Source organism: Heloderma suspectum, chromosome 13 (assembly GCF_057233095.1).
Source record: "Heloderma suspectum isolate Gila_16-S chromosome 13, 16-S_ref, whole genome shotgun sequence".
In the NCBI taxonomy this organism is placed as follows: Eukaryota; Metazoa; Chordata; class Lepidosauria; order Squamata; family Helodermatidae; genus Heloderma; species Heloderma suspectum.
Genome location: NC_139470.1, coordinates 32,972,406 through 32,995,825, shown reverse-complemented (window position 1 = coordinate 32,995,825; position 23,420 = coordinate 32,972,406). Strand labels below are relative to the sequence as shown.

The 23,420-nt window shown below is 50.8% G+C and overlaps 1 protein-coding gene across 18 annotated transcripts in view; it reads left to right on the top strand.

Annotated features, from left to right (window-relative positions):
- CABIN1 (calcineurin binding protein 1) overlaps nt 1–23,420 on the top strand; it is a 205,025-nt gene that overhangs the window by 146,431 nt on the left and 35,174 nt on the right. For 14 of the 18 annotated variants that reach the window (XM_084819973.1, XM_084819972.1, XM_084819971.1 and 11 more), the window contains 7 exons: nt 861–1,010; nt 1,458–1,768; nt 3,772–3,885; nt 14,137–14,300; nt 20,352–20,448; nt 20,531–21,166; nt 21,862–21,936. In XM_084819973.1, coding sequence (XP_084676099.1) covers nt 861–1,010; nt 1,458–1,768; nt 3,772–3,885; nt 14,137–14,300; nt 20,352–20,448; nt 20,531–21,166; nt 21,862–21,936 — 1,547 coding nt within the window. Of the gene's footprint in view, nt 1–860; nt 1,011–1,457; nt 1,769–3,771; nt 3,886–14,136; nt 14,301–20,351; nt 20,449–20,530; nt 21,167–21,861; nt 21,937–22,631; nt 22,757–23,420 lie in introns of all 18 variants that reach the window. The other 4 variants (XM_084819989.1, XM_084819988.1, XM_084819986.1 and 1 more) reach the window with 2 other exon arrangements.

Here is a 23,420-nt window from a genome sequence, read left to right as displayed (position 1 = left end):
TTGCTCCTGTGTAACTTCTGCAAGGTTGCTTCCTGCACATTCTCTGTCAGGGATGACAGTAGTCTCTCCATAACAACTGCTGATGAGGAGCTGAGTTCCAGAAGCTTGCCTAGGGCCATCCTGCAGGGTTCATGGCTGAGCCTGAGATTTGCAATGGGGACTATCTGACTGTTGCTTAGGACTTTCCCCACCGTACTATACTGGTTCTGATCTATTGTTGAGCCAAAACCCGTGAGTCTCTTCCTAAAAAGATAGTTTCTCTTTTGCCAGTTTCCAGATGGCTAGCTGTGTTAGTCTGCTGCAGCAAAATCAACAAGGAGTTGGTCTTATTTATTGTGGCGTTTTGGGGACGACGACTAAGGTCCACTTCACATGCATGAAATGGTAGATATACACATGGTTGGCGGGGTGAGCAGTGAGGTTAGAGGGAAACTTTTGTCCTCTCACATACCCCTCTGGAAATTGTCCTTGAGAAGTGAGTCCTGGTAGTGCCAGGCCAGATTTTAGATGACGATGTCTGTCTGCTGTCAGAAAGAGCTTTAAAATAGCTGTATGGTGTTTTGTGCACATTGTCTCAAATGCAGCACTGCTTCTAAAGGAGCATTCTAGGCAGAGACTTCTAAATTCATGTGCAAGGGGGAAGCGCAAACATGTGAGATAAAACGGTGACAGCAAGGTGAGGCTGAGAGCTGGAATGGGCAGTGGATGTGTTGGCTGCCTCAGATGCTGGAACGGAGGAAGGGTGATGGCAGCCACAGCCTTGGGACGGTCAAGAGTAATGAAGAAGCACTCCGCACAGGTGTGTGCAGAAAGGCAGCACAGGAGCTGTGCTCATTTTTGTCCTCATTTCTCCTACGCAGACAGAAGTCAGGATAGCACTGCAGTGGTACTCTCTGATTCCAACTCCACAGAAGACCTGTTTACTGAGCTTGCCAGCTCTCAAGATAGCGCGAAGAAGCCTTTTCCGGAGAGGAGGCCATGTGTTTCGTGTGCAGAAGCCACCACTCCTGGTAAAGAGATCCTAGGAGCTGCAGAGGAAAGGGTTGTGTGACTTCTAGGACATGACCCCAGAGTGCCTTGTTCGTGTGTGAAAACACTGCGGTGCTGAAGCTGTTGGGGCAAGCCCTTCCTTGCCTCCAGCAGCAAGTAGGGGAGGCGTGGCAAAAGCCGAGCCAGAGCAGAGGAAGGCTGAGCAGGTCAGCGCCTCACCGCTGGATTGGGAGGGGCAATATCATGGCTTGCTGTTGGCACACCTGCTCCCTCCTGGCCTTCTGTGCTTGCCTGCGAGCAGAGAACAAGAGGGCTATGAATTACTTGTGCCAGGGTATTTTGCCTTGTCATTTGCAATCCTGTTTTACATTAAAAGTTTTGAAATTGTTCAGAACATATTTGAATGGAGAAAAATATGAATTGGATCAAAGGAGATGCTGACAGTGTGTTAATTTTGATACCCCTAGGGAAGTCGGAAGAACCCTTGGAGAACTCAGAGTCCTGTCACGCAGCTGAGCCGAAGCTTGATCCTCAGGCACCGCCTGGCATTCCCTCCAAGGCCTCACTCCCCTCCCTTTCCCAGTGGGACTCGAAAAGGCGAGTGGAGCCCTGCACGGACCCGTTTCCCCAGAGCCTTCCGGCTGATTTGGAGGAGCAACGCCACTTCCTGACGGAGCACTGCGTCACCTCCTTTCACCTGTGCCTCAGTCGTTTCCCTCAACACTACAAGAGTCTCTACAGGTTGGCCTATCTCTACACATACAGCACAACGCATAAGGTAAGGGAGAGCACGGGGAGTAGAACAGCAGCCGGTGATCTGCACAGGAAGCTAGAAGCCCGCTCTGGGCAGGGGTGGGGGCAGAGGCCATGCCCCCTGTCCAGGGTGAGCTTGCCTGGGCTGGGGCGGGGGCGGAAGAGCTGTGTGGCAGAGGAGCGCTCGCCTCTTCATCCCTGAGCTGGCCTTGGAAGGCCCGCACCAGAGTGGAAAGGAAACAAGCACTCAGGAACCCTCCAGGCAGCAGGTCTGGGCTTTCCTGTGATTCTCATCACAGAATTAACATCAGTAGTGTTGCTGTTTGCTTCAGCAATACAACGTGGCGCTAACCCACAGCAAGTAGCAGATTGCCCCCCAGGGAGCCCACAGGTGGCACACTGTCTGCACCGAGCAGCACTGAGCAGGCAGGCTCTCCACCCTCCCCATCTTCGCCAAGAGGGGGAGGCTGGACAGCCCCCTGTCGGGGATGCTCTGACCTGGATTCCTGCAGTGTGTGCAGCCTCCCTGTCGCGGAGCTGTTATCGCAGCCCTGTGGTGCCTGCACGCCAGCTGAGCACCCCCCCCCCCCCAGTGTAGCTGTGCGCCCCCTATTCTGGCCACACGATGCACTGTAAGGCTGGAAGGGAGGTCCCCGCTGTGCATGGAGGAGGCTGCAACCCTTCACATAAGGAAAGACAATGGAATGGGTGCTGCACAGCTGCTGCATTGAGCCTCACGCTTTCTGCACTAAAAAACCACCATGAGATGCCAATAGGCGTGCTCTGAAGAGCTAGATCTCATAGTCCATTAGGCGAACGCAGCAAATATTTCACATTTTTACTTTTGCCTGACATGAATTCTCCTTTTGCTCATGGTGATGGAGTGGGGAGGAGCTCTGTCAGACACTGGAAGCCCCACTCCTAGTCACCGAAAATCTTGTGCCCCCTTCCCTGCCCTTCCCCCAAGCTTCTGAGATTTTGTCAGGCAAGACCACACCCTGCAAGTGTGCCTGGGTCTTCAAAGCCTTCTTGTCTGGAAACCTGTTTTAAAAGAAATGCACCAAGAGCAAGCAGAGGCATCCCAGCAGGCCAGTGCTGAACCTTGCAGCCCATTCTGTGCTCGGAATCCAGGCACAGCCCAAGTGACATTTTGTATTCACACTTGAAGCCTGATCTGCTCATTTTCCACCACAGTCTTACTTGCTGCTTGCTCTCTGTGCGCTCTCAGACTTACAGAGCAGCTGTGCGCTTGTATTTGAGGTGTTTATTTGGGGGAGGGAGGGGTATTACAGTCGTTTTTGTGTGCCTTGTGGGAGATGTGCATATCAGTAGACATAAACAGTAAAACACATGTGGACACAGAAAATAACTAGTGAGAAGAATGCTCAGGCTCAATGAAGATCTCACTAGGTGAAAACGTGTGTGTGTGTGTGTGTGTAAACTGTGCTGTGGAGAAACGGGAAATCCTTCAGAAAACACAGATGGATTTCAACTCTGCCGTGAGAACCTGGCATCCAGGGGGTGCAAATGTTGTGGCTAGCCGGAGGGCAGGCATTAGCTGTGTTCCCTCCTTGTAGCCAGGCAGTGGTCCAGCCCATTAGGAAGCTGAGCCTGGACTGAATGAAGAGGGACAGCCTCTTTCTCCTGGGGGTGGGGAGAGGCTTCTATGCATGTCAAAACATGTGGTATTAAATCACATATTAGGATGAAAACCCAGCCTTCCCCTCTGGTGCCATTTGAGTAAGTTGCTGTGTTGGCTGGGGATGTTCCCAAACATCCTGGCTTCTGGGGCAGGAAAAGCATAGTCACAGAATGTTGACAAACATTACAGTTTTACTGAAGGAAGTACAGTATGTCTGTTTGGAAGAAACACCGTGCGTAGGGGCAGGTGGCCAAAAGTGGGGATGGAGGCCGGTAAGCTATTTGGGGAGTGGAGGAGGAAGAGCGGCAAGAGGAGGCAGCTGCAATAACCAACCAAACACCCCCTTCCCTCCCCAACTCATGTCTCTCCTGCGCTGCCCTACACAGAATCTTCAGTGGGCTCGAGATGTGCTGCTTGGCAGCAGTATCCCATGGCAGCAACTGAAGCATATGCCAGCACAAGGCCTCTTCTGTGAGAGGAACAAGACGAATTTCTTCAATGTAAGTTGAGTGCACTGTGCCTAAAACAAAGGGTTTTTTCTTCATTTCACATCTCCTTTTCGTCTAGAAACATTGTTGAGAGACAAGCTTGGATCAAACTTGTTTTAACAGAATTTAATAGTGTTTTAATAGAGAGTGAAGGCTCATTTAAATTTGCAGTATAGCAAAATGTGTACCCTATACTCTTAAGGAGAAATACTTAACAAAGGTCAGCTCCCCCCCCCCCCAATATCCAAGGGGACGATCCGAGGGCTTCTGGTACCCATCTCATTCACAGCCCAGCACACGAGCAGCATCCCTAGGAAGTTGGGCCTGACACCTGCATGGCAGCCAGAGACTCTGTGTTTGGGAGTTTTACACCAAGCCAAATAAGACCAGTTTGCAGCACTGCTTCACTGTGCCCCAAGTGTATGACATGGACAAGTGGATGGAGCTTTCTGACTGGCTGGCTCCTGGACCCCAGGAGGAGGGGCCAGGATTTGCAGGCTCTTCAAGGGTAGGGGCTGTAACTCAGTGGCTGAGCGCCTGCTTTGGTGACAGTCCCAGGTTCAGGCCCCAGCATCTCTGGGTAGGGCTGGAAGAACCCCTGCCCGAAACCCTGGAGAGCCGCTGTTGCCAGTCAGTGTTGACAGTAGCTAGATGGACGGATCGTCTGACTCCACGTCAAGCTGCTTCCCGTGTTCCTGTGTAGTTAAACTATATTCCACCTTTCTGCCCGACAGCAGATAACGAAGGCAGTTCACAATAAAAGAAAACTCACACACAGTTAAAAGGGACGTGCACAGGAAAACAAAGGCACTTCAGATAGTGGGCTGCTTTGGCAACCTGCATTCACGCCCCACTTAAATGGAGATCCAAAGTGGGGCCTCGCGCAGAAAATCCCAAAACTTTGGATGCCTCCCCATGGACCATAATGGAGAAACCAACGAATTGCTGTAACGTTCTTTAAACCGAATCTGATCACATTTGCAGAAGTACTACCCTCTGAGGCCGGCCAAATTTCAGACAGAGAGGTGCAGGGGGAGCAGGTTGTGCAAGCAAATCACAGCCTGGAGATACCAGAGGGAATGTGGGCCGCAGGGGAACTTGGCCAGGGCCGGCCAAGCCTGTTTATGCAATGCCCGATTCCAGGCCCTCGCTCGCACTACACCTTCCCCCACTGGGAGGATGTGATGCAGGTGAAGCGGCCCCCACAGGGTGGGGGCTGGAATACTACTCCAGCGCCACCTCAGTCTGAGAGCTTTCCACAGCTCGGGGAAGCCCACGTGCAGCTGAGCTGTTCCCTGGCCGAAGCAGCGGCCAGAGCTCCAGCTGATGTTCTGGCTGGGCATCGGATGACGTCAGGGCCTAGCCAGGCCCCTCATATCCATGGAGGCCTGGGCGGCCCTTTGGCGCCCCAGCCCCGAGAATGTTCCCTACCCCTGCTTCAAAGTTTGGGGTTTGTTTTAAAGGGACCCCCCCCCCCAATTTTGTGGGCACTATATACAACTTAGAGTTTGTTTGTTTATCTAATGCTTCTATATTGCTTAATATATTAAAATCTCTACAACATAATATCGAAACAAGATAAAAATAATATATAAGTTAAAAACATTACATCATAAGAATAAAACAGGATAAAGAAGTCAGAGAAAGCCTGTGTGAAAAGATCTGTTTTCAAGAAGTGCGTAAAACTTGCCTGTTTCTGCCTCTCAAATCACCTGTGGAAGAGTGTTTCAAGAATTGGGTGCCACCACCGAGAAGCCCTGCTTACATATTGCTACCTGGAGACATTTCATTGGCCGCAGAATGACAAGTAAGACCTTCTCAGCTCTCAGGTCAACTGGGTATATATAACAGAAGGCAGTCAGCCAGTTATCCTGGTCCCGAGTCATTTAAAAAAGATGTCCCCAACCAGTCGTGTTCGACTCTAGGGTGCGGTGCTCATCCCCGTTTCTAAGCCAAAGAGCCAGCGCTGTCCGAAGACGCATCCGTGGTCATGTGGCCGGCATGACTGAACACCGAGGTGCACGGAACGCTGTTACCTTTCCCACCGAGGCGGTACCTATTTATCTTCTTGCAATTTCTTGCTTTCGAACTGCTAGGTTGGCAGAAGCTGGGACTGAAGACGGGAGCTCACTCCGTCACGCAGCACTCGGGTCTCGAACTGCTGTCCTGCCGACTTTCCGGTCTGCAGCTCAGCGTCTTAACCACTAAGCCACTGCGGCCCGAGTCATTTAGGGCTCTGTATATCAGCAACAAAATCTTGAACATGGCTTGGTAGCTAACAGGCAGCCAATGCAGTTCTTTTAACACAGGTATAATATGTGTATATCTCGGTGCTCCACTGAGCATCCTAGCCGCTTCATTCTGCGCCAGATGCAGCCTCCAAAGCAGGCATCACAGTACTCTACCCGTGAGGTTATGCATGCATCAATCACAGTGGCTAGCTTGTCCCTATTCAGGAACGGACGTAGTTGGTGTACCAGATGAAGCTGGAATTGGCGCTCCAAGTCACTGAGATCACCTGGGCCTCTAGTGACAAAGATGGATCCAGGAGCACCCCAAACTATATATCTGTTCCATCAGAGGGTGCAACCCTGTCCAAAACAGGTGAACAACTTAGTTCCTGGACTTGGGAACCACCCATCCATAAGCTCTCTGTCTTGTGAAGATAAAGCTTCCATTATATTCGTCCTCATCCAGCCCATAACTACATCCAGGCACCGGTTTAGAACACGCATGGCCTCCCCCAATTCAGATGTTACAGAGAAATAGAGCTTACCGATGACACCTTGCCCCAAATCTCCGGATGACTACTCCTTCCTGTAAATGTAACAGTTCAACTGCTAGGGAGCCAAGGCACCCGCTGTTATTCGCTTAAACCAACCGCGCAAGTAAGAGCTGAACCACTGCAAGACACTGCCCTCAACTCACGGAACTGGCCCAGGAGGACACCACGATCAGCGGTATCAGAAGTTGCTGCGAGACGGAGAAGAATTAATGGTTGCACTCGCGCTGCCCCTCTCCCGCAGAAGCGGGCCCTCCCGAGCAGACTGCCGGCCCTCCTCTTTCCCAGAGCCCAGCAGCCCAGCTGCGCAGCGGGGGCGGCAAGGCCCCTGGCGCGCGCCAGAAGCGCCCGACGCGGGAGCAGGCCCCGGTGCGCCTGCTCCGGCGCGCTGTTCACACGGCGGCCGGCCAGCGGCCGTGGGAAGCCGCCAGCAGGACAGCCCGCCGCAGCCCCTCCGCGCCTGCAGGTCGCGCGCAGCCATCGGGACCGGGGGCCGTGAGCTGCGCAAGCTGAGAAGCGGGACGCCCCGGCGGCCGGCCTGTGACGGTGCCGGAGCTTCCCCGCCGCGGGAAAACAGCCCACCCTGCCTTTGCCCCCAGGGCTGCGGCGCCGGAGCGGGAGCGATGTTCCCCGCCCGCCCCGCAGGCCGCGGCTCCTGCTGTCCCCAGCCGCGGGATCGAAGCCCCTCCTGGCGATTCCGCCCCTTTCGGGCCGGGCGGCCCGCGCCGAGCGGGGGAGGGCGCCTGGCCTCCGCTCCGGCGCCAGAGCAGCAGCGGCGGGGGGCCGATTTCTAACAGCGGCGCTCCGAGAGCGAGGCGGCCCGTGCGGCACGAGCGCGTGCGCCCGGAGGGCAGCCGAGCCGGGCAGGCGGCGGCCGCAGCCGGCTCTTCCCGGCCCCTGCCGGGGGGCGCCGGGGCGCTGGACGCCGCGCCGCGCCCGCGAGCGGGGGCAGAGCGGCGGCGGGCGGGCCGGCGCGGGGGCGCGGGAAGCGCCCGCCCGGGCCTGCGCGCGCACGGCGGCGGGGCCACGTGACGGCGCCGCCGCCTCGGGGAAGAGCGCAGCCGAGCCGTGGCCATGGCCGGCGCGCCGCCGCGGGCGCTTGCGGGGACCGCCCCGGCCCGCCGCCAGCGCGGGGGGGCCCTCTTCGGGGCGGGCGCCGCCGCCGCCAAGGCGCGCGGCCGCCGGGACCTGCGCGCCGCCCAGCGTGGTGAGCGGGGCGGGAGGGCGCGTTGCTGGCCGGCCGGGGGCGGGTCCGCCGCCCGGCCTTGCGCCCTGGCGCCGCCGCCAGCGGCCGCAGCGGCTCTTGCTGGCCGCCTCCGGGAGGCGGCCCGGCCTTGCGCGTGCGCCCCTGCGGCGCCTCGTGCCGGCGGGGCGGGCTGCGGGAGCGCGGCACTGGCCCGGCCCCGCGGGGCAGCGGAGGCGTCCCGCCGCCTCGCCGGGGGCGGGCGGGCAGAGGCCGCGGCTCCCGAGGGCTCGCCTCGCGCGTGCGGCGGAGCCGGGCGGGCTGGCGCGGGCGCGGGGGAGCAGCCCGAGGGGCCTCATCCTGGCAGCGTAAAGCCAGGGCGGGGCCGGGCGGAGGAGGCGCCCGCGGCTGCCCGCAGGCTTCGCTCGCCCCGCCTTGGCCCGGAGCGGGCCTCCCCCCGCTCGTCTGACCGTGGCCGGCGTCTGGTGGAGCCGCTCCTGGCCTCCAGGTGCTTCCCCCGCGAATGCGTGGAGCCCCTCGCTTCGGGCGCCTGAGGGCTCGGCGGCCGGCTGGGGCGGGGGCTTTCTGGAGCCTTGGCTGAGGGCAGAGCTCTCGCTTGGGGTCCTGCGCTGAGCGGGGGCTGGACTCCGCGGCCTTGTAGGCCCCTGCCAACCCTGCTGTTCTCTGCCTCTACGATTCTTGCGCCGCTGCGAGGTTGAACGCGGGCCGGGGTCTGGCCCTGCCCCCCCCCCCCGTCTCTGCCGCAAAACCAGGCCTCGGGAGAGCAGTTCGCCCCTCTTTCCATGGTGGCACAGAGCAGGACGGTGACACGTGACCCTATTCTAGATCCCCTTACCCACCAAGCAAGATAAGGGGAAGGAGGGGGCCAGGGTGGTCTCTGCCGCCTGCCTTCAGCTAGCAGAACCAGGGGACGGTCGGCTGGAGGCTCCCCTCTCTGTCAGCTGCCTTACCTTTGAGCAAAGACATGCCCTGGTTGAGGAGAAACTGAGCGCACAGTGGCTGGCTGTTGGAGAAGATGCTCCGCAAAACCTTGCATGTTGCTAGCATGAAGGATATAAATCTGCCGGATTTGCTTTTTGATGGAAAGCAGCCATGGGAGCTTGCGACTGGGAATAGAAGAGGGGGCAGTGGTGAGGCTGCTGGGGCTGAGACTTTGAGCATGTACATGGTCAGGAGGGAAAGGGTTAAGCAGCCCTTTCCCCTTCCCTCCGTTGTCCATCTCCCAAGGTTGCTTTTTAATTTTTTTAAAGACGTGAAGGAAATAGACGCAGCATCCCATTATAGTTGCATAACAAGAAAAGCACGTATTTAGTAATAGTTAAATAACAAGCACATAGTCACTGGTTGCCAATCCTTGAACCGAATTAAAATAATTATTTTGCTGTGTAAAGAGAGAGAAGAATGTGCTTCTCTACATCTTGGTTGCTGTTGGTTGTCTTTCACACAATATAGTGTTTCCAGGTAGTTTAGGTGCTGAGGATGCACAACGATCATTGCACAGGTGTTTCTCACTTGGTGCCCTCACCAAGACAGTGCTGCTGTGGAAAAATCAGTGTTCCATCATGAGAAATCCAGTTCCTTTTTTCTCTCTCTCTCTCTCTCCCCCCCCCCCCCCAGCTTGCATGCAAGTTGAGGGGTGTGCTGCATGGAAATGCGGGCGCATAAGTGCCACAGGGCCCCTGCTGGCGAGTGCTTGCAACATCCTTACTGACAACCGAAACAGTCCACAATTTCCTTTCTTATCTGTGCTATTTTGTGAACTTGGTAAAAAAATTTAAAAAAAAAATCATTGCTGGGAACTCCTTTACCTTGTAGGCACTGGAGCACTCATGGTGTCCTTTACAAGTGGAAGAAAGGGGGCATCTGCAAGGCTCATCTCCTTGCCAGCACCTCCTTTTCATGACCATATTGGCTGTTGTTGTTTTTCGGTTACTTATGGAGGGAGCAATCCTATGGCCGCTAGTCAGCAGCTAGACCGCCACAGGATACATGGGTTTCAGATCTCAGAGCCTGTGCTCCTTGCAGGCAGCTGGGAATGGCTCCATGCTCGGAAGAGGAGTGCGGAGTTGCGAAAATGGGGTGTTCCAGGGTTGGGAAGGCGGAAATGCCAGTACAACACATCCTATCTGTCGTCTGGCAGCTTCCTTCCCCGCTCTGCCTTCCCGCAGCTAGACAGCCAAAATCGGCTGTCTAGCTGCAAATGCAGGGCAGCTGAAGTGTGGAGGGGATGATCCCCTCTGTGCTTCTCCTTCCCTGCGTTGGGTAGGCGGTCACCACCGGGTTCAGAGGCTTGCGCCCTTAGTTGTTTTGAGTTGCAGGTGACTTCTCTGTCCAGTGCCCATATCCCCTAACATTTTTTTTTTAAGGCAAGTGCAAAATGACTTCCTCATAGCAGGGCTCTCTTTTTCTACCCACTTTACCTGGGGAGATCATTTGCACTGTTGGCCCTATTAAAGTAAATGTATTTAATTTTACAGTATAACTGTGCTAGCCTTCTAGCATAGTTAAGCATAGCACAAGATTAAGTGTAGCACACATATAGACTAATTCTTTACTTGCTCAAATATTTTAAGAAATGAATTTATTTTAATTTAATTTATTTGATTACTGCATTTCTGTATCACCCAGTAGCCAAAGCTCTCTGGGCCATTCACAAAATAAAAATTTAAAATATACTAAGAAGACGGCCTTTACTGTTGTGGCACCGCAGTTGTGGAATGAGGTCCCCAGAGAAGCTCAGTTGCTGCCACATTTTGGTCTTTTCAGAGTCAGGTGAAGACCTTACTTTCCCAGGTATTTTAGTCTTTCAGTTTTTTAAATCTGTTACATTATTTAAATCTTTGTACTGCTGCTAGGTTATATTTGGTTTTTATTTTATACTCTAAACTCTTACGTTATTGTGTTATCGTGTTGTATTTTATGATTTTAATTGTTGTGAAATGTTATAAATAAACTAAATACAAAACAATGTAAAATTTAAAACCTATTAAAAGTAGCCACACAAATAAAACCAAAGTAAGACCGACAATTGAGGTACAAGGGACTAAAAAAAACACAAACACATTTTTAAAACCAAAAGACTAAAAAGCCTGGGAGGGAGAATAAAAAGGTCTTCACCAGCTGCTGAAAAGACCATGTGGGTGCCAGGTGAGCCTGTCTGGGCACCTTCCATAACTGGGGTGCCACCAAGGAAAAAGGCCCTCTCCTTAGTGGCCACCTGCCTCAACCCATTTGGTGGGGGCTGTTACGGATTTGGCCTTTGCTGAGTGCTTTCAGACTAAAGTTCCAATATTTAGGAAGCCTTTGGCTGCCAGTTAACTACCCATAGCTGATCAATGCACTTCAAACAAAATATATGCCAAAAATTGTTTTAGGTGGATTCAATTTTGGTTTTGTACTAAAAGTAATTAGTAAAGGAAAAATCTTTTTGATCTATTTTCATGTTTATTAGAAATATACTTGTAGCATCACATCAAAATATGCGTATAGGATGACATAAAAACATTTTGGGTGGTAAATAGCTTTACTAAAGATTCCTAGATCTTAATAGATTAACAGGAAATACAATTGCCTAAACATTTCTTGTTCTTGGCGTTCTTGTTCTAATAGCTTAAAAAGGAAAGATCTCATTCCGAGTACCAAGTTCCTCCTGAATAGGCTATTCAGCTGACACAAGCCTGGTGAGCTTCTAGTAAGAAGCTCCTGCATTCTAAAATTAGAAAGACAATTACTACTTTTTTGCTTATTTATATTTTAAAATTCTTAATTATTTATCATTAACATTTGGCATTTCCATCTATAAAAGATAAGGCATCTTTTACTCTTTTAAGAGAGGTGGGTTAGCGTTTTCTCAGTAGTCTTCCCAGCAAGTCCAATAGAGCAAAATCAGCTATTTCCTAAAAATCCAAGACTGGGCCCCCAAGAAGGGCCTCAGAGGATGATGACCTGGTAGGTGGATATAGGAGGAGACGCCCTTTCAGGTCACCTGACCCCAAGCTGTTCTGAGCTTTAAAGGCTAGTCCCAGCCCTTTGAATTGGGCCCAGAAATGGCCTGGAAGCCAGTGCAAGCCACAAAGCACTGGCGTAATATGATTATCCAGTCACAATTAACAGCCTGGCCACCTCACTTTGGACTAGTAGAAGTTTCCAGACCATTTACAAAGGCAGCCCCACATACATTGCAGTAATCCAACTGGGAGGTCACCAGAGTGTAGCCCTTCGGCTGGTATGCCAGCTGTAGCCATTCCTGGACTGTGATAGCTTGACCACCATGGTTCAGGCATTGGTGACCTCAAGGCTAGAGTATCGTGATGCGCTCTGTGTGGGGCCACCCTTGGGCTTAACCTGGAATCTCCCTGCAGCGTGTTAAACGTCTGCTAAAAGAACTGCACTGGTTGCCAATAAGCTGCTGGGCCAAGTTTAAAGTTTTGTTCACATACAAAGCCCTAAACTTGAGACTTTAGGAGTTGCCTCATCCCCTGTGCCCAGCTCTTGTGATCATCAGGAGCACCTTTGATGGCGCCACGTGCTCCTGAGGGTCGCCTCAGGAGCGCTGGTGGTATTGCTTTCAGTGTTGTGGCACCTACCCTCTGGACCGTCTTCCCTATTGCCATCTGACGGTCATCAACAGGCTTGACCTTTGGACATCTCCTTAAGACCCATCTCTTCATACAGGCTTTCTCTGAGATGTGACCAGCCAGTTACGGTTACAGTTCTATTGCTCATCAGTGGTTATTTTATTGTTGTATTTTATTATATTTTTAGGGTGGATTATGTTTACCGCTTGGAAAATTTTGTTGGGAAGCAGTATATATTTTTGTGAAATAGGAAAGTATATGAATAAATAAAAATAGGTGACTTGTAGGAAGGCTCTGTCCAGGGTCACAGTTTGTTGTTGTTGTTATTACATTTCTATACTGCCCCATAGCCAAAGCTGTCTGGATGGCTTACGAAGGTTAGAACATTAAAAGTACAATATGCAAAATTTTAAATATAAAGAACACATGAACAGACAGTATACACAAAGGCAACATATATCTAAAAACAACTGAGTAATCAGCCAAACCATAAAACAAATGTAGGATCCATTAAAACTCATCACATGCTGCCAAATGCCTGGGAAAAGAGAAAAGTCTTGACCTGGCACCGAAAAGATGACAATGTTGGCGCCAGGCAGGCCTCACTGGGGAGATCATTCCACAATTGGGGGGCCGCCACCAGGAAGGCCATCTCCCTTGTTGCTGTCTTCCGAGCCTCTCTTGGAGTAGGCACCCGGAGGAGGACCTTAGATGTTGAGCATATCGTACTGGTATGTTTGAGCCAGGAGAGGCACTCCATCAGGTATTGTGGTCCCGAACCGTGTAAGGCTGTATAGGTTAAAACCTTGAATCGGGTTCGGAAATGTATAGGCAGCCAATACAAGTGGGCCAGAGTAGGTCTTATGTGTGTGGACCTTCTAGTCCCCATTATCAATCTGGCTGCTGTATTTTGCACAAGCTGCAGCTTCTGAACCATCTTCAAAGGCAGCCCCACGTAGAGCGTATTGCAGTAATCTACCTTGGCAACTCTTGGCAGAGAATAGACAACTGAAGCCAGGTTATACCTTTCCAGATAGGGGCGTAGCTGGGCCACCATCCAAAGTTGGTAGAAGGCACTCTGTGCCACTGAGGCCACCTGAGCCTCAAATGACAGAGATGGTTCTAGGAGAATCCCCAAGCTACAAACCTGTTCCTTCAGGGGGAGTGCAACCCCATCCAGAATTCAGTCCATTACTGTGCCCAGGCACTGGTTCAGAACATCCACTGCCTCACACGGATTAGCTGAAAAGGTGAGGTAGAAAGCAGTGTCATCTGCATATTGGTGACACCTCAGTCCACAAGCTGCCCCAGCAGTTTCATATAGATGCAAAACAGCATGGGGATAAAATAGAGCCCCGTGGGACCCATAGCCTAACTGCCAAGAGGCTCAGCAATAATCCTCCATCCAAAGAGGGACATTGCAAATTGGCCATTGCAAAACAGTGTTTTTTCATATTCTAGAAAACGTGTTCTGTACATGATACTTTAGGTGTTCAGAATTAAACTTGAGACTGTGGCTTCTGCAAGCAAATGTGCTTTGTGCCTGAAGAAATGACTAGCTTCAGCATAGAAGTTCCAAGTAAATTAATCCCAGTTGTATTTCATGTGTTGACATTGTGAATGGAGAAGAGACTTTGTCCAAAGCTGCTTCTCCAGTACCTGTTTCCACTGCAAGTGGTTTTCTCCTGGTTTCTGTGCAGGGAATCTGGCGCATCCCCGTGGATGAAATTGACCGTCCAGGTAGCTTTGCCTCTCACATGAACCGCTCCATCGTCCTTCTGCTGAACGTGTTGTCGCAGCTCAAGGATTACAACACCTTGCTGAAAGTCTCATCTATGCTGCAGAGGACTCCCGACCAGGGAAAGTGAGAACTGGGGGGTTTGTTTCCACTAGGGGCATACTTGATTTGAAGGTCTGCAAGATTCCCCTGTAGGGGTGTCAGCACACCGGCCATCTCTGCTTCTGTGTAGGCCTTTCCTCTTTAAATAGAAAACTACCAGCTTGCGCTTCTTGCTCACAGAGGAAATACCTCTGGATGAAGACTCAAGGCTTGTCCCTTGCTTAAGCGGGGTGTTGGAAAGTTTAGGAAAACGATAGGATGAGGATTCTGGGGTCTGTAAGAAGCCATGAGAAAAACAAAGGCAGGGTCCACACAGCTGTAAGCAAGCAGTGATGGAGGCTACTGAGGCAGCTAAGAGGTAAGTGGGCTGCAGGAAGCCCAGGGGGCTGCCCTTTCTCCTTCTGAGTGGCTGTGAGCTCACCAGGTGCTTCTGAGCGCTCCAGCTGAATTGGGGGCGGGATGTGGCCTGAGTACTCCCAGCAGCTGACTGGGCGGGAAGCTTCAGTCTGTTTCCCACCTCCCAGCTGAGCAGAGCAGAGCAAGCTGCTCCAGCTGGTCCAGGGACTACAGAAGCAAGCATGCTCTCAGAGAGCAAGTGACCAGAGCAAGCGAACAGCAGGAGCAAACAGGAGTTGGCCAGGGGAGGCCCCTAACTTTTTTTTTCATTTTATTTTATTTTTTAACTAACTTTCATTTATTTGTCTTGTAACACACACATCCACACCAGTGGGACTCTGCTTTTAACCTCTACTGAGTAGAGCAGCAGGCACAGGCTAGTCTAGAACAATCACAAAGCTAGACACAAAAAGGGAAAAGAGGCTATGGAAGGACAAGACTCTCCAGTGGTGGGGACCTGCAAGGTGTGTGCCATGTTAGTTTTCTTGCCTAAGAACAACATGGCCTACACCTGCAACAAGTGCAAGTTGATCACGCTGCTGGAAGAAAAAGTAAGCGGACTGGAGTGGCGACTGTCGACCCTCTGGGGAATAAGAGAACACGAAGAGTTCTTGGACAGAATGGGGGAACTACAGCAGCAAAGGGAAGACCCAAAGCTTGAAGAGCAACAGCAAGATGAGGCAGAAGTGGGAAATGCTGAGGTGAAGAAAAATGGAGTAGAGGATACTCCTTGAAAAAGGGTGACAGGAGAAGAAGAACTAGACGCCTCTCTGCACCAGTGGAAGCAGTGGAGCTGTGGAACCGATTCCAGGTACTTGCGGATGAGACTGGAGGACAGCCTGCAGAGGAAGAATCACAGGGGAACCTGCATGAGAGTGAGCAAGAGGCTGAAGGTCAGTCAAACAGAGGCGATGAAACCCAGGCCTACAACAAGAGAAGAGAAGAGTGGTAGTAGTGGGAGACTCCTTGCTGCGTGGGATCGAGACCCAAGTATGTCGCGAAGACCCGTGGATTCACCAGGTATGTTGTCTCCCGGGAGGATGGATTAGAGACGTGACTGAAAGGTTGCCTGCACTCATAAAGCCCACTGACAGGTATCCCTTTCTTCTCATCCATGTGGGAACAAATGATACCGCCAAGCAGAGCTACGAAGAGATCACATCAGACTTTGAAGCTTTGGGAAGGAAACTCCAGAACTTTGGGGCCCAGATAGTTTTCTCATCCATCCTTCCAGTAGTTAGAAGAGGGATAGAAAGGGAACGAAAAATACTCCGGGTGAATGACTGGCTACAAAGGTGGTGCCGACGAGAGAGATTTGGATTCTGGGACCACGGGCTATACTTCCTGGAAGATGGGCTGTTGGCAAGGGACGGGTTGCACCTCACCAAGGCTGGGAAGAATGTGTTTGGCCACAGCATGAAGAACTTCATCAGCAGGGCTTTAAACTGAATCCTACGGGGAAGGGAGATGTAAAGTTGGCGGTAACAATGGACGTAGGCGCATGCACTGCAACGGAGAGACAGCTCTGATAGTGTCCAATAATAGTCTTCAGACACATGTAGGAAGAAAGCCAGACTATGAAGCACATGGTCTTCGATGTCTATATACTAATGCCCAGACTATGGGAAACAAACAGAACAAACTTGAACTCTTAATACAGGAGGGAAATTATGACTTGATAGGTATAACTGAGACTTGGTGGGATGACTCTCATGACTGGAATACAGCAATTGAAGGATATAACTTGTTCAGAAAGAACAGGAGGCACAGAAAGGGAGGTGGGGTTGCACAGTATGTGAAAAATACATATCTCTGCACAGAAATACAGGAGGAGGAGCTTGGTAGCCCCATCGAGAGCATCTGGATCAAAATAAATGGAGCAAAGAATAAAAGGAACCTGGTGGTCGGAGTCTACTACCAGCCACCCAACCAAGGAGAAGACAAGGATGAAACTTTTGAAAAGCAAATTGCCAATGTTTTAAGGAAGCATGATGTAGTAGTAATGGGGGACTTCAATTTCCCCGATATTTGTTGGGAGACAAATTCTGCAAAACATGGCCCCTCCAAGAGATTCCTGACTTGTGTTGCTGATAATGTTCTCCTACAGAAAGTAGAGGAAGGAGCTAGAGGTTCGGATATCCTAGATCCTAACCAACAGAGATGACTTAGTGGATCAAGTAGCAGTTACAGGAACTCTGGGGGAAAGCGACCATGTTGCACTTGAGTTCTTGGTTTTAAGGGAAGCAAAAGCCGAGTGTAGTCAAACGCGTACCCTGGATTTTAGGAAAGCTGGTTTTCATAAACTCAGAACAATGATCAGTAAGGTCCCATGGCAAGGGACTCTAATGAGAAAAGGACTCCAAGAAGGGTGGGAGCTTTTAAAAAAGGAAATTCTCAAGGCACAATTACAATTCCAACAAGAAGAAAAGGTGGAAGACAGCAGAAGAAGCCAATGTGGCTTCACAAAAAGCTTAGAGATGTCCTGAAAAGGACACATATAGGAAGTGGAGAGAAGGCCAAGTAACAAAGGAAGAGTACAGGCAGGTAGCACAGAATTGCAGGGATGGTGTCAGGAAGGCTAAAGCTGAGAACGAGCTGAGGTTAGCAAGGGATGCTAAAAGCAACAAAAAGGTTTTCTTCAGCTCTGTGCATAGTAAAAGACAGAGGAAAGAAATGGTGGTTCAGCTATTAAATAAGGATGGCAAAATGATAACAGATGACAAAGAAAAGGCAGAAGTGCTCGATTACTACTTTGGCTCAGTCCTCTCCTAAAAGAGGGTCTATGACCCCCCAGCAAAGTACAGGCTGAAGGGGCAGGATCGCAGCTTGAGATCGATTGGCATATGGTCAAGGAACACCTAATGACTTTGAATGAGTTCAAATGTCCAGGGCCAGATGAACTGCATCCTAGAGTCATAAAGGAACTGGCAGAAGAACTCTCAGAACCGCTGTCTATTCTCTTTGAGAAATCATGGAGGATGGGGGAAGTGCCAGATGACTGGAGGAGAGCTAATGTTCCTATCTTCAAAAAGGAGGAACCTGGGAACTACAGACCAGTCAGTCTGACATCCATCCCTGGGAAAATTCTGGAGCAGATTCTAAAGCAATCCATCTGGAAGCACCTTTAAAACAATGCCGTGATTACTCGAAGCCAACATGGCTTTGTCAAAAACAAGTCCTGCCAGACAAATCTGATCTCATTTTTTGATCAGGTCACCTCCTTGGTGGACTGTGGGAATGCTGTAGACATAATATATCTCGACTTCAGCAAAGCTTTCGACACAGTGCCCCATGATCTCCTGATAAGCAAACTAGCAAAAAGTGGGCTAGATGAAACAACGATCCGGTGGATCCACAGTTGGCTACAGAATCGGACTCCAAGAGTGCTTATCCATGGGACCTTCTCCAACTGGGGAGAGGTAACGAGTGGGGTACCACAGGGCTCAGTCCTGGGCCCAGTGCTCTTCAACATTTTTATTAATGACTTGGAGGAGGAGGTGCAGGGAATGCTGATCAAATTTGCAGATGACACAACATTGGGTGGGATAGCTAATATTTTGGAAGACAGAAACAACATTCAAAGTGATCTGGATAGACTGGAGCGCTGGGCAGAAAACAACAGAATGACATTTCATAGGGATAAATGCCAAGTTCTGCACCTAGGAAAAAGAAACCAAATGCACTGTTACAAGATGGGGGATACATGGCTCACCAACATGACAAGCGAGAAGGATCTTGGAATTGTCGATCACAAGCTGAATATGAGCCAACAATGTGATGTGGCTGCAAAAAAGGCAATTGCTATTTTGGGCTGCATTCATTGAAGCATAGCTTCCAAATCCCAGGAAGTACTAGTTCCCCTCTACTCAGCATTGGTTAGGCCTCATCTGGAGTACTGTGTCCAGTTCTGGGCACCACACTTGAAGAAGGATGCAGACAAACTGGAGAGGGTTCAGAGGAGGGCAACAAAGATGATCAGGGGACTGGACTCTCTGAAGAGAGACTGAAAGAACTGGACCTGTTTAGCCTTGAGAAGAGAAGACTGAGGGGAGATATGATAGCGCTTTTCAAGTCCTTGAAAGGTTGTCCCACAGAAGAAGGCCAGCATCTCGTCTCGATCCTCCCAGAGCGCAGGACACGGAATAATGGGCTCAAGTTCCAGGAAGCCAGATTCCGGCTGAACATCAGGAAAAACGTCCTGACTGTTAGAGCAATACAACAATGGAACTGATGACCTAGGGAGGTGGTGGGCTCTCCCACCCTGGAGGCGTTCAAGACGAGGCTGGACAGCCACCTGTCAGGGATGCTCTGACTTGGATTCCTGCATTGAGCAGGGGGTTGGACTCTATGGCCTTGTAGGCCCCTTCCAACCCTACTATACTATTCTATGATTCTGTGAGGCGGTTCCTTGCTTCGTTCAGGTATGTTTCAAGGAGTGCCAGGAGTATTATCATGTTTCCCTGCAACCCCAGGGGGTTGCATTCAGTGAAGTCATGTGCAAATTGGCAAGGGGAAGATAAACCCTGCTTTTGTGACATTCACACAGACAAAAGATGGCTGAAGTTGGGTTTTTATTTTTATTACTACATTTATATCCTTCCTTTTTCCCTCCCAAGGAACCAGAGCGGCTTACATAATCCTCCTCCTCTTCCAGTGTAGATTAGGCTGAGAATCAGTGTCTGGCCCAAAGTAATCCAGTGAGCTTCATGGCCGAGTGGGAACTCAAACCTAAGACTCCTGAGTTCCTCTCCTACACTCTAACCACTACACCACACTGACTCTAGTTTTTGTCTTCAAAAGTCTGTAAGATGTTTATAAAGAAGTTAACAACCAACAGAAGTTATTCCTCTTCTTTGGAAAGGAGCCCATGACTCTGTTTTTTCCTCATGTTAATTCCCCCTTCAGAATGAATGGTGCAGGAGGCAGAGCCTTAAAGATCTGAACAGGTTGAAAGATTCTGGGAACTTGGCTCACTTCTCAGAACGGGGCCGCATGGGGGCATATCTGTGGAAACTGCAGCCTGAGGTCCAGAGGCTGTTTCCAGTTTGTTTCGTGCATCCTGAAGAAAGCTGAGGCTGCCCCGTGGTAGCTGCTGCCATTCTTACCGATGATGGCAGAACCCATGGTGCTGGTGGATGGCAAATGCTTTGCTTTTCAGGGTGCACCAAGCCAGCATGGAATTGCTTATGGTTCTAAGGCTGAAGCTGCTGCTTCTGGATGAAATCGCCAAAAGGCCTTGTCATTGGGAGTTTGCTGTCACTTGTGGCTTGTGGTTTATGTGGCTGTCACTTGAACAGAGCAATAAGTGGTTGGACTGAATCCCTGGGGACAGGGTAGTGGGGGCAGGAGAGGGGATACAGTTGGTTCAGGTAAAGGGAAAAACGATGCAGTCTTGGTGCATTTTAAACAAAACGGTGTCCTGTTAAACTGTTTCCTGTGGCTATGGCAAACTTTGATCAGGTTTAGGTACACTTTGAGATGCTGGCTTGTCCCAAGCCGGGAGCACGAGGCTGGTTGGGTCCATGTCTTCCTTTAAGGAAGCTTTCTTTTAACATGGAGCATCCTTGTTTGCTTGATTCTTGGCTCAACTAGTGTCCTTTTAGGGGGGCTAAAAGGTGTGCCTAGAAATTCTGTGCACAGTTGCATGAGAGCTAAGTTCCTTCCTGTTCTGCCCTGCAGGAAGTACTTGCGGGATGCAGATCGCCAGGTTCTTGCCCAGCGCGCCTTCGTTCTCACAGTGCTGGTACTGGAGGACATGCTGAATGAGCTCACGGAGGTGAGGTTGCCTGCACTTCTGCGGGGCTTGCATGCGGTTCCTATCCAAATTCAAGCAAACCAATGGTGTGTTTGCTTTAAAGGTCTCAGAAGATCAAGACCCCAAGTGCTGCAGCCTTTTGGGGGCGAGGATGACTACTGATGTCTCAAACAAAGCTAGTGCTGAAGAAGGGCAGGAAGCCCTCCCCCAGAGGACAGCTTTGTCTGATGGGGCAGCGGCAGCATATGGTGCGGAGGAGGCAGCCCAAGGAGCAGCCCAGGGGCAGCCTGCCGGGGCTGTGGACACCGTAGCGGAGCCCCAGGAGGTGACGCCTGGCCAAGGAGCAGCACAGGGCCCTCAGCCAGGCTCCGCCGAGCCCATGGATGTGGACGAGTATTCCAGCGACCCTGGCAAGCTGGAGTCGGGCCGAGGGCCGCCTGGCCGGATTTCCAAAGACAAGGCCCCAGAGAGCCGGACTGCAGAACTTTCTTTGGAGGATCTGAGCATCAGCACTAAGCACCAGCAGCTGGACACAGCGAAAGTCCGAGTCCAGGCAGCTCCGACAGAGGACATTAGCCAGAGACCAAACAGGAAGAGGAAACTGATCAGTGATGCCGAGTCAGGGAAGACCCTGCTCCTGGATGCTTACCGTGTGTGGCAGCAGGGCCAGAAGGTCATAACCTACGACCTGGGCAAGATCGAGAAGATCATGTCTGAGACGTACATGCTAATTAAGCAGGTGAGCAACAGTGCCGGAGTATGTTCTTCCAGCAAGGTTGGTTCAAACGTGAAAAGGTCACTTATTGGTTGTTCCCCTTTTGGAATGCTTGCTTGTAGTGTCAGGGTAGTCTCTTGCCTTCAACAGCAGTAGAGGAGGGGTGTTAATCATGTCACTGTGTGTTTGGAGGGGAAACTCTCGAGATACACTGGTTGGCTCCTGAATTCTTTGTTGCTGCTGTACAGTCCCAGATGGGGCTGTTCTTGAAAGATACAAGGAGCTGAGGCAACACCCACTTCCTGCCCTCGCCTGTGTGTTCTCACTGAGCAGGGCCAGCATGGTCCCACCTAGAGCCTTAGTAAATTTCCCCATTGCTTATTTCTGTTTGTCTAGATTTTGTCCCTTAAATTCTGCAATGGATTGGCCAAGCCAAAGGACTATTTATTTAGCTTAGAAAATTCCAGCCCGCATTTTTGCCCCCAAGGTGGCTTCCAGATTAAAAGCACAAAAATATGATAAAAATAATGCAATGAAAAATAAACTCAGTACATCCAAAACAGCAGTGCATAATGTCACTCTAACATTATACTCAGTGATTCACTCACCCTGACTTACATTATAGTGAGCTTGGCAAATGTCAGTGAGAGCCTCTATCGCTTTTGGGTAAAGGCCTTTCTGGACCTGATTTGGTTACTTGTATGGGTTTCTTTCTGCAGGTAGATGAAGATGCAGCCCTAGAGCAAGCAGTTAAGTTCTGCCAGGTGCATATCGGAGCCTCTGCACAAAAGCAAGTAAGTCCTAAGCTTGCTTGTGTCTTGGGCTTTTGAGCGATTAACCACCTGCATCGAGACTTGTATGCCATGCTTTGGGGATCGGGATTTGACTCCTTCGTCTGGGTTCATGCTACACTTAGTAAAAACAGATCTCTAGATTGGCATCACAGTCAGCTCCCTCCATGAAAGGGCAGCAAGAACATCTTTCCAGTGTTGATGACACTGTCCTTTGTGGATTCTACCTGTTCTAAGGCAAGCAGCTGGGGAGCAGCCATAGATCAGCGGCTGAGTACCTGCTTTGTGTGCCAGAGGCCCCAGATTCAATCCCTGGCATCTCCAGGTGGGGGTAGGAAAGATCCACCTCTTCCTAAAATCCTGGAGAGCTGCTGTTAGTGGAGACAGCATTGAGCTAGATGGACCAAAGGCAGCTTCCGGTGTTCCTAAGGCAGCAAGCCCCTTAAGATTATTTTTAATAAAATATAGTTGAAAAGTACTTGAAAACAGGAAAACTCAACTAAGCTTCCAAGGTGGGAGAGCCTTTTTTTACTGTATGTCTTGCCAGGGCCACTGTAATCCTCCCTGCCCCCTCGCCTGTGCTCCCCACACCACGTCCATTGGTGCTGCCTCGCAGATCCCCCCAGACGTACCTTATTAACATTATATTGTGCTCATGTTTTCTACCCTTCATGTGGGGTTGTGCCATTCTTTTCCAGAAGGGAGGGTGAGACTGTGTTTTGACAGCTTCCTGCAGAACGATCTTCTCCTTCCAGGGATCAGGCAGGGAATAGCGTTCCGTGGTTCCTTTAGAACCCTGCCTCCCCCACCCCCCGTTTTGAAGGTGAGGATGTTGCGTTTTAGAACACGAGGGCAGTCCCCAGCTCGGTTTCTGTGGGATGTTTTCAGAACCCCGTCCCGAAGGCTGCGTGAGAGGCTGTTCCTTTCTGGAGCATGTCTGGTTGCAGTTCTGACTCGAGGCAAGTGATGCGCATGAATGGGGTGCATTCTCAGTGTCTGGCCTTGACCAATCATGCTCTTGCCCTGAAAGGCAGGCTAGTGGATGATTTCTCAGTCCTTATACTGACAGACCTGAAACAAATAGTTCTTGGAGTCAAACTTAAAATTTCACCTCCTAGTAATTAAGAAAAGCAGCCGAGGGCCTCCAGCTTACCCAGAAGGTTCCTCCTGAAGAAATCCTGTGGAGACACGATAGCAACAGTGAGCCAAGTGAGAGAGAGATTTGGGAAGAGCTTGTCTCTCGCATGGGTCCCCTGTCAGTCTCTTGTCCCCACATTGATGTATTCTCAGAATGAAAGAAGCGAAGCCGAGTCCCTTGATGCAGCCCTGACATCTTGGTGTGCGGGAATGCAAGAAAACCAAGGAGACAAAAATTAGCAGTGTGTGGGAGGGACAAAGCTAGAAGTTGTTTGCTAATTATATGTCTTGCATTTTCTCGCTCTAATTAGCTTTTCTAATCGCCCCCTCAGAGCTAGTAAAGCATAACG